At 40.0% G+C, this 19,142-nt stretch overlaps 1 protein-coding gene across 1 annotated transcript in view; it reads left to right on the plus strand.

Annotated features, from left to right (window-relative positions):
• Positions 1–7,633, plus strand: part of CUNH2orf49 (chromosome unknown C2orf49 homolog) — a 7,832-nt gene extending 199 nt beyond the window's left edge. Inside the window, 4 exon segments of the mRNA XM_021709207.1 lie at positions 1,768–1,986; positions 5,187–5,313; positions 5,440–5,562; positions 7,424–7,633. Coding sequence (XP_021564882.1) covers positions 1,768–1,986; positions 5,187–5,313; positions 5,440–5,562; positions 7,424–7,480 — 526 coding nt within the window. The 3' untranslated portion in view covers positions 7,481–7,633.
• Positions 7,634–19,142: the final 11,509 nt, after the last annotated feature.

The following is a 19,142-nucleotide window of genomic DNA, read 5'->3' on the forward strand; positions in this document are numbered from 1 at the left end:
CGCCGCCGCCGCCGCCGCCACTCCTCCCTCCGGGGTTGTGCCCCTCTCTGCCCGCACAGACCGGCCATCTCTCCTCGCTCCCGCGCCTCGCCGCCTGTCCGGAAAAGAGATGTCCTTAGTAAACCGGGAATTCCTGGGTCATCGGACTTCCCTCTCTGGGTCCTTCGTGGCTCGGAAAGCGGGGTCCCAGGCGACCCCCGCGGCCTGTGTGTAGGCGAGGGCCCGGGGAAGAGACGGACTGGGCAGAGGAGAAGTGGAGACGTGGACCGTTAGGGCTGGAAAGCATCTGAGCAGTCGTCCATTCCACACCGTCTTACCTCGTTTGAAGATGATGAAGCTGAGTCCCAGAGACATGAAGGGACTTGTTTAAGGTCACACCATCTGTAAATGGTATAGCCAGGTGGAGAGTTCAGAGTTCCTGGCTTTCCATGCAGGGCTTGCTCATTTTCGGCGGGTGTGGCCTCTGATCGTAGGTGAAAAATTAGAAAAAAAGATGTCTTGTTTAAAGGGATAGAGAGTTACAGAACGTTTCCTTAGGGCTGTATGTAGCATATTTTGTTGTTTTCCATGTGGTTTTCCCGTAGTACACGATCAATGTCCTTAGGCCCTCCTGCTATTTTAGTGATGTCAGTTGCCATTTTGTGGTTCTCAAACTTTTGGGGTACATCCGAACCACTCCAGGGCTTGTTAAAACACAAATTGTTGGACTCCATCCCCAGAATTTCTCATGCAGTAGTTCTGGGATGTGGCCTGAGAATTTGCATTTTTAACCAGTTCTTGCAGCTTGTCCATGGACTACATTTTGAGAGTGCTTTCAAAAGTAACAGACCTATGAATCCGCTGGGAATGTTGTCCAAGAGAATCCCCAGGGTTTCCCTTACTTCTGAGTGGGTACAGGGTGAAAATTGATTTGACCATTATATGAGAGAGACAAGAAATAAAATGTGTTTTTAAGTTAATATGAAATGGATTGGGAGAAATTTATAAGAGGACATAGAATTGTCAGTTGTACTGAACACAATGTTTTCAAGCCTTTCTGAATTGAAGTTGAAGTGCTTGTGACCTCGTTTCCATTCTCTCTTGTCCTTCCTAAATCCAAACTCAGTCTCCATGACTACTCCTGTGTTTATGGTACTGTTTGTTTTCCGTCAAGAACAAATGGGAAAATAAGGGAGAATGAGGTGGTTGGACAATGACTGGAAGGTACTTGAAAGGACCAGTGAAAACATAGGGAGCAGCCTGTTCTAATCATGCACCACTGTCATTAGTAAGGGAACTGTAGTTTTCATCTGTAGTGCTGTTTGAAATCTCAGTAGTAAACCTCAAGGTAAGAAGCACTGCATTCGAGAAACATGGGAAATAATATACAGGACAAGACTGAGATCTCACAAATCTGATTGAGATAATAACTCAAGGTAGCTTATTGGCAAAACGTAACCATTGTTATCATGGTTTGCCTTTCTTTGTTTTCCCCAGGCAGTCCCCATTTTCCGTACCCTTCATAGATTAAGATGTTACTAGGAATGGTCTTCATTCCTGATGTGTTGACTAAGCAGCTGTGAAGCAGTCTTTGTCACACTGAGGAAATGTGACCCTTGTCTTTAAGATGAGGCTGAACCTGATATTTGCAGAGCTTAGCCTACTTATAATACTGCTTCTTGTAGTACTTTCTAGGACTTTTAAGCACATGTGTGATTGTAAAAGTGGTTTTAAGCAGTAAATGTTATTGAAGTAGTAATGCTTTACCACGTTAGGTAAGGTGGTTAGTTATTAAAATGAACATGTTGTTCTGAAGTTACTTTTGTTTCCTTTTCTACAGAAGAACATAGCTGTTGAAAATGACGTAAGAATAAACAAAGACAATCTTACTGACCTTTATGTCCAGCATGCAATGCCGTTGCCTCAGAGGGATTTGCCAAAGAACAGATGGGGGAAAATGATGGAAAAGAAAAGAGAACAGCACGAGATAAAAAATGAGACTAAAAGGTACTCTTTAGTGGTCTTATATGACTAAACAGTTTTGCTTATGTTTTCTTCCCAGGTAAACTTAAGTTAAAAAAATTATTTACTCAATAATTATATATTGAGCAACAGGTACTGTGCTTATCACATCGTGAATTAAACCGGCAAAATTCCCTGTTTAAATTTTCGTTGGGGCCAGGCACGGTGACTTATGCCTGTAATCTCAACACTTGGGGAGGCCAAGACAGGAAGCTTACTTGGGCCTAGGAGTTCAAGCTTGGGCACCGTAGTGAGACCTTGTCTCTACAAAAAATAAAAAATTAGCCAGCAACTCAGGAGACTGAAGCAGAAGAATCACCTGAGCCTAGAAGGTCAAGGCTAGGGTGAATCGGGATCATGCCACTGCATTTCAACCTAGAAGACAGAGTGAGACCCCAACTCAAAAAAAAAAATTCATTGAGAGAAGCATTAACAGAGTTAAATATATGGTATATTATATAGCAATAAAGGCTAAGGAAAAGGGTAAAATAGGGAGAGGGATTACAATTCTTGACACAGTAGCCAGGAATGACCTTACCAGGAAGTGACATTTCAATAGAGAGACCTGTAGAAAGTAGAGGGCGAGCTAACATTCCAGGCAGAATACAAGAGCCTGGACCAGTAGTGTGGTGATCATATGCCAGGTACAACAAAGTGGCCATCGGGGCTGGATGAAGAAGAGGAGGGAGGAGGTGTCTTGGGGGCAAGTGGGGAAAATTGTCAGATCACGGAAACCTTGGTATGTCATTGTAAGAATTGGCTTTACTCGACCATGAGAAACACTTAAGGGTTTTGAGCAAAGTGGTGACAATATTAGATGTACATTGTAACAGAATCACTCTGGCTGCTGTCCTAAGTGATTTAAGGGGCATGTGTGCAAGGGGGAAAGCAAAGAAATCAGTTAGGAGGCTGTGCTGTAATCCAGGCAATAAACGATAGTATTTTTGACTAAGGTAGTAAATGCTGTAGATTGAGGTCAGGTTTTGGAGGTAGAGGCAACAGAACACTGAATTTTTTGCAGAAAGATGAGTCAAGTAAATAGTACATCTTAAACAGATGTACTATTTAAGATTTTTTAATTCCTGAAACATTTTTATAAAAGCAGAAACAAATGAATTTCCTTTTTTAGAGAAAATTACATTTGATTGATCAATGATAATTAGCGAGGACAGTGTCCTAAGATCCCTTAGAGAGCCAGTTATCTCTTCCATGTCTAATATCACAGGGGGCTGCTGTTGATGAGTTACTTAATTTCTGGAGCTTCCTGTTTATAAGTCACTGAAAAAGACATTCAAGATAGTGGGAGAAGACAGAGTAGGAGGGCTGGGACAAGGGGGGAGCTGTAGCTCTGAGTTAATTTGTGGTTTTAATCTGTGGTTACAAAGAAAAAATCATGATTGAGATTATTCCCTGAGCATGAAGGATAGTTGAAGAATGCATCTGTGCACATTGTCCTTTGGAAAATAAATACATGTACAGGCTTGCCTTTGATCTAGAACATATTTCAGTTCAAATTAGGCATCATTTTAGCTTGTGGCCACATGTTAGTACAGGCTATGTGTTAGTGTTAACTTTTGTAAGTCTGGGTTGTGGTGCATATACCTTTTAATTTACTCTCCTCTGGCTCTTAATCAAGTAGTATTTTCTTGATCACAGTCAGGCCCACTGTTCCAATAAGCAAAACTTTCAATGCTTGTTATACTTTCCTTTGAAGCAAACTTTATTGGACTGTCCATATTAGTTCCTCTATATCCTTCTGGAAAGGATCTTTGATTCTGTTTTTAAGATTTGCAATTATCAAATCAGCATTAAAACAAGAAGGATTCAGGAGTTCATCTTGTATTGTTTTACATATCAAGGTACCAAGATTCAGAGAAGTGCTGTTGCATGCCCAAGGCCACACAGAGCTATAACCAGATCCATAATACCGTAATGAGGTGCTTCTCTAACTTTTTTAATGTGCCTTTGAATATTGTAACATGTTGAATTAAAAGGTTTTTTGCATAAACAAATCTATTGCATAACTTGAGGTATAATGAGTAATAAACAATGAATGCTTGGATTATTTACCTTTACAATTAAGAGTGGAAGTTAGATTTTCAGAATCCAAATTTGAAGTCTCTCTCCAAAGTTTACAATTAGAATTGTACAAACGTTACAGTTACAAAAGGTTTAGAAAATGCCTTGGCTTTAGAGAGCTTTAGTGAATGAAATAGAATGTTGTGACTCACTGTAGACTGCCACTGTAGTAGTCTTGGTATAGTTTTATAGTCGATTATCCTTTCTAAATAATAACTGATTGCATGGTCAAGATAACTCTATCAATAAACTGGTGATTTTTTGTTGTTGTTCTTGTTCTTGTTTTTGGTTTTTTTTTTTGAGTTGGAGTCTCACTCTCGCCGGTGATCCTTCCGCCTCAGCCTTCCAAGTAGCCTGAACTACAGGCACACGCTACCATGCCTGGCTAATTTTTTTTAATTTGTTGTAGAGATGAGATCTCAACAAGTTACCTCAGCTGGTCTCGAACCCATGGGCTCAGGCAATCCACTCGCCTCGGACTGCCAAAGTGCTGGGATTCTGTTTTAGCTTGTAGGGTTAGATGACTAATTGATGTTTTAAGATAGCTGTATCTTGTATATACATTAAAGCTAACTTTAAAATTTTACACATAAATATTTTAAACTATGAAATAAAACACTAGGAAATCCTGTTTTTTTTGTTTTTTTTTTTTTGAGTTGGAGTCTCACTCTTTGTCGCCCAGGCTGGAGTGCAGTGGCCGCTCCCGGCCTCCGCAGCCTCGACCTGCTGGGCTCAGGTGATCCTTCTGCCTCAGCCTTCTAAGTGGCTGGAACTACAAACATGTGCCACCATGCCTGGCTGGTTTTAGTGATTTGTTGTAGAGATGATGTCTCACCAAGTTGTCCAGGCTGGTCTTGAACCCCCAGGCTCAGGCAGTCCTCTCGCCTCAGTCTCCCAAAGTGCTGGGATTACAGGCTGAGCCACCGCACCCAGCCAGGAAATTCTTTAGAGTGAACATAGGAAATTTTATTTCCAGTAGTCCCACTTAGAATAGATTGGTCTTATCAGTAAATATTTTTGATTATTATTGTGTTAACTTTTAATTCCAATGAAATGGTTTGCCATTCCAGACAATATTTTTCAAGAGTGTATCTCTTTCGTTTCAGGAGTAGTGCTGTAGATGGATTAAGGAAAAGACCTCCCATTGTATTTGATGGAAGTTCAACAAGTACAAGCATCAAAGTGAGAAAGACAGAGAATGGAGATAATGATCGACTCAAGCCTCCTCCTCAGGCAAGCTTTACCAGTAATGCCTTTCGAAAATTATCAAATTCCTCTTCAAGTGTTTCGCCCCTAATTTTTTCTTCCAATTTGCCTCTGAACGATAAAATGGAACACAATAATAATGACACTAAACAGAACCATGACTTAATGCATAGAAAAAGCCCTTCAGGCTCTGTGAAGTCACCACCTTTGTCCCCTGTTGGAACTACTCCCGTGAAGTTAAAGCGAGCTGCTCCTAAGGAAGAGGCAGAGACCATGGTGAGTATAAGTGTGGTTTCCATTTGGCATGAGTGTGGCTGAAACCCTAGTCTAACCTCACAGCCCGAGGTGGGTCAGCTGTGCTGTATGGTGTGCTTGAACTTCGTAATGGTCTGATTTTTACATCTTACTGCTCATGTCCTTGAACCTTGGATTTTAAAATCTGTGATAATTAACGAATGTGTTTAAAAGTACACTCAACTTATTTCTGCCTAAAATATGTAAAGACCCCTTCCTGGTGGGTCCCAGCTACTCTGGAGGCCGAGGTAGGAGAATCACTTGAGCCCAAGAGTTGGAGGCTGCAGTGAAGTATGATTGTGCCACTGCACTCCAGCCTTAGTGATAGAGAGAGACCCTGTCCCCCCCATTAAAAAATATGTAAAGAGGCCAGGCACGGTGGCTCAAGCCTGTAATCCCAGCACTTTGGGAGGCCGAGGTAAGGGGATCGTCTGAGCCCACGGGTTTGAGAATAGCCTGGGCAACTTGGTGAGACCTCATCTCTACAATAAATCAAAAACTTAACTGGGCATGATAATGTGTGCCTGTAGTTCCGGCTACTTGGAAGACTGAGGCAGAAGGATTGCCTGAGTCCAGCAGGTTGACACTGGGGTGGCTGTGAGTGTGCCACTGCACTCCAGCCTGGGTGACGGAATGAGACTCCAACTCAAAAAAAAAAAAAAAGATTTACCACTTGTGTCCTCTCCAATGTACCTGCTTTGGAGGGATGGAGAAATCTGCTATGTTGTACTTTACTATATGGAGGCATTCGAATACTTGGAGTTCATGTGTTGACAAATTTGGTACAGTTAAAAAATTTATTTAGAGTCTAATTTGTGAGCTGATTTTCTCTTTCTGTTAATTTTATATATAACATAGATGTGTTTGATCTTTCCCTAGGCTCCTCATACAAGGGATTTTACTTTTAAATACTAGCAGTTTTACAGCCATTATTCTTATAGTATATATTGGCTTTATTATCATCTTCTAATTGTGCGTCAAAATGATCAAAACTTAGAGTACAAACATTCTGAAATGGACCCTGGAAAAAAAAAGCCACCTACCAGCCATGAGTTCTTTTATTAGTTCATTGAATCTTGTCAGCAGCCCTATGAAGTAGGCATGCTTGTTATTCGCTTGTCACAGATGAGGAAACAGAAGCTTAGTGACTTTAATGAAACTTGTTCAGGTTCCAGAGCTAATGAATGACCAGATTGCAAGTTGAATTCAGTTTGTTTGATCCCAGAGCACACTGTTCATAGTTATTTCAGTCACCTTTGTGGAAGAGAGGAGAAAGGTGTGGGGTAAGTGTTGGGAGAATAACCCGCATCTCAAATATTGCAATAAGAAGTTAACCTTGAGGATTTTTTTTCAAGGCTCTTAAACAGCATTTCTCTACCCAAAGAAATTTACTCTTTCAGAGGTGTGGAAAAAGAAATATATATATTTATATTTTCCACTGACTTTGGGTTGAAGAGTTGAGGCAGGAGATGGGGTAGGCAAGGAGGAAGCAGATTTGGAGCAGTGAGTGGTTCTCAACTCTGACCGCTTGTTAAGATCCCCTGAGGAGCTTCCAAAACAAAAAGAAGTAGCCTCACCCTCCTGTCCTCTGTGGATTCTGGTTTAATTGGTTATGGGATCAGGCCCAGGCATGTTTTTAAGTGCTCTGGGAAACATCTGAGAACCACAGAGCTAGCAAAATGGGAGCCATTTTCTCTAATCTCTTGAAGTGTGTTCCCACCAGATGGCAGCAGCAATCTTTCATTAGTATATTAATAATATACCTTCGTTGCTTAAAATATTCATCCTAGATATTCTCTGACATTTCTGCAAGTATGAATTGATTTCTGTTCCTGTCTTTCAGAATAACCTGAAGCCCCCAGAAACAAAGAGGAAGATACAACATGTTACATGGCCGTGAAGGAAAGTTTCCAAAAATGTAAATATAACTGTAACTGTAGTTTTTCAAGCAAGTTCCTATATATTGACAGTATTTACAGAGCTCCTGATTATTGTGGAATTTTCTTAAGAGGTTTAAAATAGGTTAAAAAAATAAAGACTTTTCTTCCCTTCCCTCCTACACTCCCTTCCTTTCTTTTTTAAAATTCTTGCCTGTCATGCCATTATTAGGAAAGTATTTTTTTTAAAACTAATGGCTTAGTATATGTCATTTATATTGACCCTAGTCAAATCATTAGCTACAAGTCTGATGTAAAGCATCCAATGAATTTTAGAAATTACTCTCATTAGTTTCTTTCAGAGTCTTTGGGGTAATTTGAGATTTTTTTAAAAACTCAAATATTTTACTAGTTTACTATTTTTATTAATTTCTTTTACCAAGCAGAAACATGTAACAGTTTATCACGGTATTTTAGTAAATATTGCCACATTCATCCTCAAAGGTTCACCAAGAAAAGCATTTTTGTGATACTGCTGGTAATCTTCAGAATATACAGATGGAATTGCTGTTCTTTAATTGCTGACATTGCTTCTTCCCATAAAAAGCGAAACAGAAATCAGTGCTTGCCATGCTCCTTCCCTTGAAGTGGTGTGTGTCATGAGTTGACCTTGAGAACGTCTTGTAATGCAGCAGTCCTGCCTCTTCGTGAGCAGTCTGTGATCTCACTCCGTGGGTTCAGCTGTTACCCCTTGTGGAAGCTTATCTTTTCAAAATGAACTTGATTTTTTAAATTTTTAGGCTGAGTAATCATGTTAGAGGTGGTACTTGATGGCAGAACGATTAGAAAATTAGGGGGCTAGAACTCCAGAAGTTGTAAGAATCCAGGAAGTATCGCAGTGAGGCGGAAAGTTGGTGTGAACTGGAGGAGGTGGTGGAAGAGCTGCTGGAGTCAGAAGTCCCTGCAGGGCGCAGCACAGCAGAGTCGCGTCTAGCTGGGATGTGCGGCCCCCTCGGGTGTAATGTGGACCGCTTTCTTCAGGGCTAGCCCACGCAGGATTACCTACTAAGAGTGTTTGCTTATTTTTATTTAAGTGACATTATCTCTTCCGTTTTCTAATGGAAGTCAGTGAGAAAGTAGGGTTTACCTTTATTCATGAGATCTAGTTTCTACTATTCTATGTGTTTCTAACCAAGAGCAAAGGATATTTCATACTTTTTTCTTTGCATGATTGATCTTCAACTTGGAATTTGCCTTTTTCAGTATGTTTTAGAGGAGTCTTACTCCTCTTTTGATTTGTTAAGCATTTTAGTTCAGCTATTGAATAGCCTTCCAAAAAATTAATTCAGCCTTGCAGGTAAGTACTGTACTAAGACTTTAACCCTATAGTTTTTTTAACCATTCTGCCTTTATTCCAGACTGTAAATCTGTACAAATGAGATAAATTTGATATATACTAAGTGTTGCATAAATTGTTAAGTTACGGTAAATTGTTAGATATATAGTTATCTGCAGGGCTGATATATGTAATATTGTTGGTAGGCAACTGATCTTATACATAAATACATGTAAAGGGACATTTTAAAAGTACAAATTTTAAGGTAGAATGGCAAATTATATTTTATATTCAGTTTCCCCTCTTCTTCCATCTGCATTTCTCTCTTAGGTGAGAGAGTTAGCCATTTGACAGTGTTAAATCAGTGGGAACTTAATTTTAGTTACTCAATGAAATTAGTTTTTAATTTGTATATTTAACTTACAGGGTAGGTTGGTAATAACAGCTGATCTGTGTATTATTGTTGCTTCAAATTGAAGTTTATATTATGAACATTCAGAATCAATGCTCATGTAGCAGCATATTATTGAGCTATTTTGAGTTTGAAATACGGAGAAGCGACCATGTATTACATAAGCCCACTGTCTTAGAGGGCAGTACCTCCTGAAGGCAGATGGAGTAGCTTGTCCTGAAATGTCTCTCTGCCCAGTGAAGCATGAGAGTGGTGGGATCTAGAGCCGCGCATTGGAGCCTTAGGTTTTGGCATGTTTTGGTTTGCTTGAAAGGTTAGGAGCAGTTGATCTGAACGACAACTTTGCAGAACGCTTGGCTCACTGACGTGGGTTAACACTGTTGCTCTGCTCTTGATTCGGGATTCCAGGAGAGCCAGCTTTTCTTACTCTTGGGGAGGTACGTGAATGGCATTCGAGTTACGGGTGGCTGGTGAGGGGCAGCTGCAGGCACCAGACCCCTTCCTGCCGTCAGCAGGCTGTCCTTGTTCTTCTCCATCTTTCCCTCTTTGTTCCCTCCTGTCCTCTTTCCCCTTTTCCTGTACTTCTCTCTTTCATCCCCCTTCCTCCTTTCTGTGGATTCTAAGCTTCTGGCTTAGGTGTGCAAGTCATATTGCTGGGCCCTGCCCATTCACTGAGGGTAGAGAGAGGCTGACCTCAGTCCTCTTTTACTTGAGGATCATAGGCTGCTGTGTGAATTCTGGAAAGTCTTAAGACCGTGCAGCACCAGGCCTTCAATTTCTTCCCAATGACTGTCAAGAGAGTACAGTTTTCCAAAGTCGCCTTATTCATCTACACAGCTACCAGGCACTTTGGAGAGTTGGTTCACCTACTACTGTGAGGGGATAATGTATTTGCTAGTATTAAAATTCTTTAGAATTGGAATTATTGTTTGAAATAATATTTTGGTTGACTTAGTTTTTGAGAGACGATTCTTAAACTGATCTAGAGACTCATTCAATAGCAATGTGACCTTTTAAAAACTTACATTAAGTAAAACTGCCAGTAGATTCAGTCATATATATGTAAGAGCTTCTTCTATTTACTGCTGTTGAACTTCAGTAATTTTTAGAGGCTACAAAATGGTCAAAATGTTTTTAAGTATGCTCTTTTATTAAATGTTTGTGCAGGTTTTGTAATTGAGTACAGAAAAGTTTAACCTTGTAATGTACATTTTTGTATGTAAAAAGTCTTTTAAGTAGCCTTATCCTTATGTAAATAAACTGAATAAAACTATCTTGAGTAGCCTTGTTATTCACAAAAAAATGCAATGGAAAACTGCTCTGTAATGACTTGATCTGTTTTTATTTGAGTAAACTATATCAAAGTATTCTTCATAGTACAACTTTTTCTACCTGGGATTGAGATCAGGTATAATCCAAATGGTGCACCGACATCTTCGGGCCCCTGCCTTGAATGAGAGGGTGGCTAGCTTGGTCTGGTGTTTGGGAGGTCATGGTGCTACAGAGATGGCCACTATGCCTTGAGGGCTGGAAACAGAAATCTCTGAACCCTCTCATGTAATAAATCTTCTTAACAAAAAGAGATACCAGAGTTGAGGTATTTTTTGTGTTTGGAGTTATCTGAAAAAAGCTAACTTCTAAACTAGTATCTTAATGTTATACAACATTTGGAGACTGAACTAAGTTAACTCAGGAAAAGACTCCAGTAACTCTTTTGAACTTAAAAAGTACATCCTTCTTTTTTTTTTTTTTTTTTTTTGTCTGATGAAAGAGAATCCTTACTTGCATTTAGATTGTTTTTACTAATGTGCATTTTACTAACTGAAGTGGTTTATTTTTTCAGTTGTGTGATAACTTGGTCATCTTTTTTTATTGTGCAATGAAAAATAAAGATGTAAATTGCCTGTGTGTTTGCCTAACTACGCTAGCTCCTGGGTGTGAACAAGGCAGGTTAAGTTCCTGCTCCCACAGGGAAGACAGACAAGTGAACTATAAAGTAATGGATGATTGTAATGATAGAAAGCAAAACAGGATCATGAAATGGTGAGGGAAAAGGAAAGTGGGGTGAGGAGCTACTTTAGTGGCTAGGAAAAGCCTCTGAACATACTCTGTTCTGAAGGAAGAATGACTGAGGAGCACCTGTGGAAAGGCTTCCGGAAAAGCATTCCTACATATGGTCCATTTTCAGTGGCTACATATATCCTATCAAGGGTGAAGTCTGTTTCCCACTACTGATGAGGACTGACCTCGTAACTTGCTTTGGTCAAGTGAATGTTTCTGCTCTCACTTTTGCGCCTCTGTTGCACCATGTGAAAAAACCCAGGCTGGCCCACTGGAAATGTCAGCCCAGCTGACACTAGCACAAGCTGCCAGGCATGTGACCACTAGTCACCCAGCCCCAGTTTGCTGCCAGATGACTAGCTGTATGGGTGTCCCAGGGGAGATCAGTCCAAATTGTTGACTTTTGAACTTCAGTGAATACAGTGGGGATGCGTGAAACCGCTAAGTGTTGCAGGTAGTTTGCCGTCCAGTAGTAGATACCAGGTACCAGGCAAGGGCAACATTTGAAAGCCCTAAGACTTAAAAGGTCTTCAAAACAGACTGGTGTGGTTCAAGTGAATGAAAATGGGGTTGAGGGAGGTATAAAACGAAATCAAAGATGGTGTACTGGAGCCAGATTACATATAGCCTCACAGAGGCCATCCATGATAAGGACTTTGAATTTGATTCTAAAAGCAATTGGAAGTAGTTAACTGTTCAGACTTAACCAAGCATTCAGGTTATTAAAAAATAAAGCTAGTTAGACAAGTATATACAATCCCTAAACATCTTTTTTCCTCTAGTAAAAATGTCCATGTTTTGCTCTGTTTTTTAGTCTTTGGGTAAATAATTTGAACTGAAATATTTGTCTTTGACTAACAGTTAAATCCTTAAGAGACTGTGAGACACTTTACTCGTTATAGTGAAAGACAAATATTTTTCACAAATATAAAAACACCATATCTACTACCTGAGCCTTCTGTTATATCTCTTCTGCCCTGCTATATATTTTTTCAAATAAACTTTTTAGAAGACTTTTAGATTTATAGAAAAATTGCCATGTTTTCATATGCCTCTCACCCAGTTTCCCTGTTAACCATTTGCGACCACTGATGTGGATTTATGTCATTCCGTGTTCTGTTCCTGGTTGCCACCGATGTGAATTTACCTCATTGTGGGAGATTGTCTTTTTGAGGTTTATAATCTGAATAAAAATGCAAAGTACGGAATACTTGAGTGGTATCTGAGGCAAATACTAGATATATCTGCAACTTGCAGCTGTATTGTGAAAAAGATGACAATTTAGAAAAGACCATTTCACTTGTGCCTAACAACAGAAGTTTGTAGCAACCAGCTTCAGATTCTTTTTCTTTTCACCTACTCTCAGTATTAGGAAAGTAAAAAATTTGCCAGTCACAAATGTGTTAACATACATTATTATGGTATATTTGCCCAAGTCAGTATTGGTACATTATTGTTAACTGAAGTCCAACTTTATTCAGATTTCCTTAGTTTTTATCTAATACCCTTTTTATGTTCCAGGATCCTACCCAGGATACTACATTATTACATCTAGTCATCATTTCTCCTTAGGCTCTCCTTGGCTTTGATGGATTGTCAGACCTCCCTTGTTTTTGATGACCTTGACAGTTTTGAGGAACACTGGTCAGGTGTTTTGTAGACTATCCCTGATGTTTTTCTTATACTTAGATTGGTGTTAATGTTTCTTTGGGAGGAAGACCTCAGAGGTAAAGTGCCATTTTCTTTTATTTTTTAAAAATAATTATTTCTTGTAGGAACAGTGTCTCACTGTTGCCCAGGCTGGTCTCAAACTCCTGGCCTCAAGCAGTCTTCCTGCCTCAGCTTCCCAGAGTGCTGGGATTACAGACATGAGTCACTGTGCCTGGCCCAGATTGCCATTTTTATCACATTATTTTGAGGTCACATAACACTTGAGGTTAACCTTGGTCATCTGGCTGAAGTAGTGTCTGTCAGGTTTCTTAACTATATCTTTTTCCCTTTTCATACTGTGCTTTTTGGAAAGAAATCACTTATGAAATGGGGAGTTACCTTACGGGCCAAGTGCATAAATTATTTAGAATTCTGCACAGGAGATTTTTCTGTTCTCCGCCATTCATTTATTTTTTCAGTGATTTTCTTTTCTTTCTTTTTTTTTGAGTTGGAGTCTCATTCTGTTACTGAGGCTGGAGTGCAGTGGCACAATCATGGCTCACTGCAGGCTCAACTTCTTGGCTTAAACACTCCTTCCACTTTAGCCCCCCCAAGTAGCTGGGACTTACATGTGCGTGCCACCATGTCCAGCTAGACTAGTTTTTGATTTTTTGTAGAAACAAGGTCTCACTATGTATGTTGCCTAGACTGCTCTCAAACTTCTGAGCTTAAGCAGTCCTCTTCCCTTAGTCTCCCAAAGTGCTGGGGTTACAGGCGTGAGCCACTGCTCCTAGCCTTATTCAGTGATTTATGTCAGTATTACTCGTGGATACTTATTTTATACTTTGGATTAAGATCTAATGCTTTTTGGTGGGGGGGGCACTGAAAGCTCTCAGTTAGCTCCTTTCTCTTTGACTTACCCTATCATTGTGTTTTCTCTTGAGTACATTGTTACTCTCTGGTACTATAGAATGCTCCAGATTCGTTTTGTATATTTCCTGCCCAAGTCCTAGAATCAGCCATGTCTCTAATGAGCCTTGATTCGTTTTTTTGAAGAAAGGTACTGAAAACCAAGATTTGGGTGCTGGGTATGCTCCTTACTACTGGAGTGGCATCGTTTTAAGGCCTTCTCAACGAACAGAACAAGGAAATATATGTGTATACACTAACTACTGTATGTATACATGTCTATAAATGTTTCTGTAGGTAAACATCTATCCAAAGCAAGTTAAACATTAGTAAGTTAAAAACTGATGTCTCCAACTCTAATCCTTAACCATATTGATCATTCTAGATGTCTTCCCTTGCATGTGTGTAACCTCCCACTACATCAGTGAGAAACATAGCTCCCACCAGCTACTGTCCACTTAGTTGATTGTTCCATTCCAGTGCACACATAGAGAAGTTGCAGATATGTTAGCCTCCACCCACATGGGAAACAACTTTATCAACTAGATTATAGTGACTATGTACGATTCCTTTTGGCTTTGATATGAGACTCCACTCATTGCCAGTGTTACTTACGTCACACCACTTAAAGTAGTTTTGAAGTTTTATCGTGCTAATGAAAAAGAGAATGTCAATTCAACTTTTCTGGTGGGGGGGTGGTTGGGGATCTCATTCTGTTGCCCAGGTTGGAGTGTAGTGGCATGATCACAACTCACTTTAGCCTCGAATTCCTGGGCTCATGAGTTCCTTCCACCTCAGCTTCCTGTGTAGCTGGGACTACAGGCATGCACCACTAAGCCCGGCTAGTTTTTTTTTTTTTTTAAATAACCTTTATTTCTTGAAAGTTAATTTGTGCTTATAGGAAACTGAAAAACAAGATGCAAAGAACAAAGTCATCCACAATCACAAGCAGTTTATGGTTTGAAGTTTTTGTTTTTAATTTTGTAGATTTAGACCATTTTTTTTGTATGTTGCCCAGGCTGGCAGTCTCAAACTCCTGGGCTCAAGCAACACACACCTTGGCCTCCCAGAGTGCTAGGATTACAGACATGAGCCACCGCATCTGCCCAACTTTTCTGTTTTCTTAAACAACAACAAAAAGAATTCCCTGGACAAACATCTAATCCATCAAATAGTTATAAGGTTTCTACTTTATGTCCAGACTCTAAATAAGAGATTGGAGTAAAGACTTGTCCCTACCCTCAAGAGCTTTTTTTATTAGTCCCAGTTAATTCAGTCTAAACAGTAATTTGAGAAGGAATCTGAAAAACATTGAATAATTAAAGTTATAGTATTCTGTGGACTAGATAGTTAATAGCTATGTTTTTTAATTTCTTGAAGCCTTGAAACCAACCAAAACCAAACTGAGTGTGGATTTTTCTTGTAGAAGATCTCCTCTTTCTTAGTTCATTTGCTGCTACTGTAACAGACTACCACAGACTAGGTCATTTATAAAGAACAGTTTATTTGGTTCATGATTCTGAGGCTGAAAAGTCCAAGGGCATGGTGCCAGCACCTGGTTGAGGGTCTTCCCATGGTGGACGATGAGCATGCAAGACCAAGAGGAGTTTAGGCTGAACTCATCTTTTAGCAGGAAACCACTTCCACGATAACTAACCTGCTCCTGTTATAGCGGCATTAATTTGTTCATGAGAGCAGAGCCCTTGTGGCCTAGTCACTTCTTAAAGTCCCCAACTCCTAATACTGTTACAGTGGCAGTTAAATTTTCTCTTTTTTTATTTTTATTTTTACTTTTTAACTATTTTAAAGATGTGGGGTACAATTCAGGGTTAGGTATACAGGTGGTCATTGTATAGGTAAAGTTTGGGCCTCTTTTTGATCCCTACTTGGCCTGGTTTGAGATCAGGTATTGAGGCAGTTAAGTTTTCAACACATGTATTTTGGGAGGACACATTCAAACCATAACAACCGCAGAGACCTGAAAGATGATTTATATGCTGGTTGTATAAATATTAATCTATGTGAGGGATGAAGTCATTTACTCTTATTTTTATAATGGGTTCTGTTTGTTATTCTCAATTGCTATTCTCAATTTTCAGGGGCACTAGCAAGTCATTTTTGTAGTTTAAGTACATCAATCACCTGGACATTTCCTTCTCAGTTTTTAAAACTCTCAGATAGCAGAGATGACATTTGCCCCATACCATCACTACACGTAAGAAAATTGATCATGTTTTCAGAGATTACGGGCTAGGAATCAGGAGACCTGGTTTCCAGCATGCTGGCTTCCGTGTGGTCTCAAGCAAGCTTCATTCTTTCTGAGCGTCCATCTCCTCCTCTGTCAAGCAGATGGATTTCACTCTGATCCTTTAGTCTCTTCCAGGTCTTATTCTCTGTTTCTAGAATTTACCCTGTGCTTGTCTTTGAGCGCCTTCAATCTGTCATTTAAAAGCCAGGCAGAAAATGAGAGGTACTCTCAAGCCTGAATGGGCATCACTAGAGATGATGGAGAATTGAGTATTTTATATTTCAAAAGCAATATGATTAATTGATACACAAGTTAATACCACTCATATTCTGCTTTAGAGTAGCTAGTTTTTTTTAAAATGTATTTTCAAAGGGAGGGAGAGTTTATTTATTGGGCTGGCTTATGACTTAGGGAAGCCCTCGCCTCCCAGATTGGATGGTGTCTGGTTGAAGTGAATCCATGATGTGTTTGCTCTGTGTGGACCTGGGCTTCATTTTTGATCACAAGGATTCCTCGGCTAGTCTCTAAGTTTCCGTTCTGCTAGCAGCACTGAGTTCTTTTGCAGACATTCCTTCAAAGTTTTTTCTAGAAATGAAGTTTTCACTAAGACAACACTGAGAGAGTAGTAAGCATTGTAGTTTCAGGGCACACCGCATCACAGTAGATGCATTTACTAAGCTGCTTGCCTCATTCACAGTTTATGTCAAGTGATTGCCTCCTATGTGAAAGTGTTTCTTTACATTACTGAAATGACAAAAATTTTCATAGTTTTGGTTGAAAGACTATTTCTGTTAAGAATTTTACAATATCCTAAATATTAACTATTACAAGGTTTAAATATGTAATCTACACTATAAGATAGTTGTGCGTTTGAATTGAAGCTGAATACAATGAAATATATATAATCAGTGTAAATCTTAACACTCCAGAATGTAAAACAGAGGAAGTAACTAATGCAATATTTATGGTTAGGTTTTTTTCTTTATATGCTTAAACATCAGAGGACAAGGCTTGCTCTGACTTCCTTAAATATAAGGAGCAACTGATTTCTTTCTTTCTTTCTTTTTTAATTAAAGCACTGAAGAGCTGACAGGCAAAAATCTAAGAAATCAAAAACCCAGAGAAACTACCCAGTGGGTAGTTTTGTTTCATACGCCATTGAAACTCAGCTGTAGTTTAGGTGACATTAATGTGAGGGAGAGAAAAGTCAAAGTTGTGAGTCCTCCTGGAGGCGAATGTAATAGGTACGACCTCAGAACCATCCACATAGTAAGTAAGAATTAGAGAGAAATCTTCTGCTCATGGAGGAAGGGAAGAAAAAGAAGAACAGGAAAACAGGAAAAGAATAGAAAAGTGAGAGAAGGGACCGAGTGGGGTGGAGAAAGGCGAGCAGGTTCTCATGCAGATTTGCAGGCAAAATTTATATCTCCAGGATGTTGAAAACAACTCAGGAAGTGACTTGCAAGTAGTTCTAGTCTGGTGGTGGTCCAGGCACTTGGCAGAGGCAGTGGCAATCATGTCTGCAGGAAGACAGTCTTATTTTTCTTAGATCAGGAGACACCCACAGGTAACTATTTAAAGGCCATGGTTAACCCAAGTCAAAGTTATCCTAGCATACAAGGGAACAATGTATTCATCCTGAGCCCCAGCAGAAGCACTAGGCAGTAGAGACTGGCCCCCAATATTTTCACATATTCTAAAAATCAAGTAAAGCAAGTTGGCTTGCTATGCTTAAAGAAAAAGAGACAAGCTTTAAAATAACTGTCCAGGCTGGGCACAGTGGCTCATGCACTTTGGGAGGTCAAGTTGGGAGGATCGCTTGAGCTCAGGTGTTCGAGATCAGCCTAGGCCACAGAGTGAGATCCTGTCTCTACAAAAACTCCAAAAATGAGCTCGGCATGGTGGCGTGCCTGCAGCCCCAGCTCCTTGGGAGGCTAAAGCGAAAGGATCACCTGAGTCCAGGAGGTCAAGGCTGCAGGGAGCCTTGATCGTGCCACTGCCACTGCAACGGAGTAAGACTGTCTCAAAACAAAACAAAACTGTTCAGTATAACATAACACACATGCATATTCTTTAATTTGTATCGAGCTATAACAGAATACTGAAAAGTTTGAAAAATTTTAACTTTCACAGTTCAGTGAAATACATGTGTGTGCGTGTGTGTGTGTGTGTGTGTGTGTGTGTGTGTGTGTGTGTTTGTGTGTGCGTGCCATGTAACCACTACCCAGATAAAGATATAAAGCAAGCTTTTTCTGCAAAAGAACAGATAGTAAAAATTATGGGCCAGCTGATGCATAAATGAATGGATGCTGACCGTGTTCCAGTAAAACTTTTTTTAGGAAAACAGGCGGCCAGGCTTGGTGGCTCAGCCTGCAGTCCCAGCACTGTGGGAGGCTGAGGCGAGTGGATTGCCTGAACCCGCAGGTTCAAGACCAGCCCTGGCAACTTGGCAAGACCTCGTTTCTACAACAAATCAAAAATTACCTGGGCGTGGTAATGCGCACCGGTAGTTCCGGCTACTTGAAAGGCTGAGGTGGAAGGACTGCTGGCAACCAGCAGGTCTACACTGGAATGGCCATGAGTGTCACTGCACTCCATCCTGGGCAACAGAGTGAGACTCCAACTCAAATAAATAAATAAATAAATAAAAATAAAAAAATAAAATAACTCATCTCTGAATTACTTATAATCCATAATACAATGCCTACACATCACTTCATTTGCATGGATTCCACATGGTGCTCAGTGTGAGGCAAATTCAAGTTTTGCTTTTTGAAACTCCATGGATGCTTTCCCCCCAAGTATTTCTGATCCACAGTTGGCTGAATCCACAAATGCGGAACCCATGGATGTGAACAGCCAACTGTAATTGTTCTTTTACCTTCCTTTAATTCTTCAGACACGATTTCCTTTATTTCTTGATAGACATGTTTATATGTACAGCCGGTGTTTGGTCTGAGGTTCTGCTTAAGCACTTAGAGCTGAAAAGACTATTGGATCTTTGTATGACTGGGAGAACCCTTTCAATCTCACATCCTGCTCTGATTACTCCCATGTGGGTAGAGCCCA

The sequence above is a fragment of the Carlito syrichta genome, unplaced genomic scaffold (genome assembly GCF_000164805.1).
Source record: "Carlito syrichta isolate Samal-C Ts95f unplaced genomic scaffold, Tarsius_syrichta-2.0.1 Scaffold169207, whole genome shotgun sequence".
NCBI classification, from domain to species: domain Eukaryota; kingdom Metazoa; phylum Chordata; class Mammalia; order Primates; family Tarsiidae; genus Carlito; species Carlito syrichta.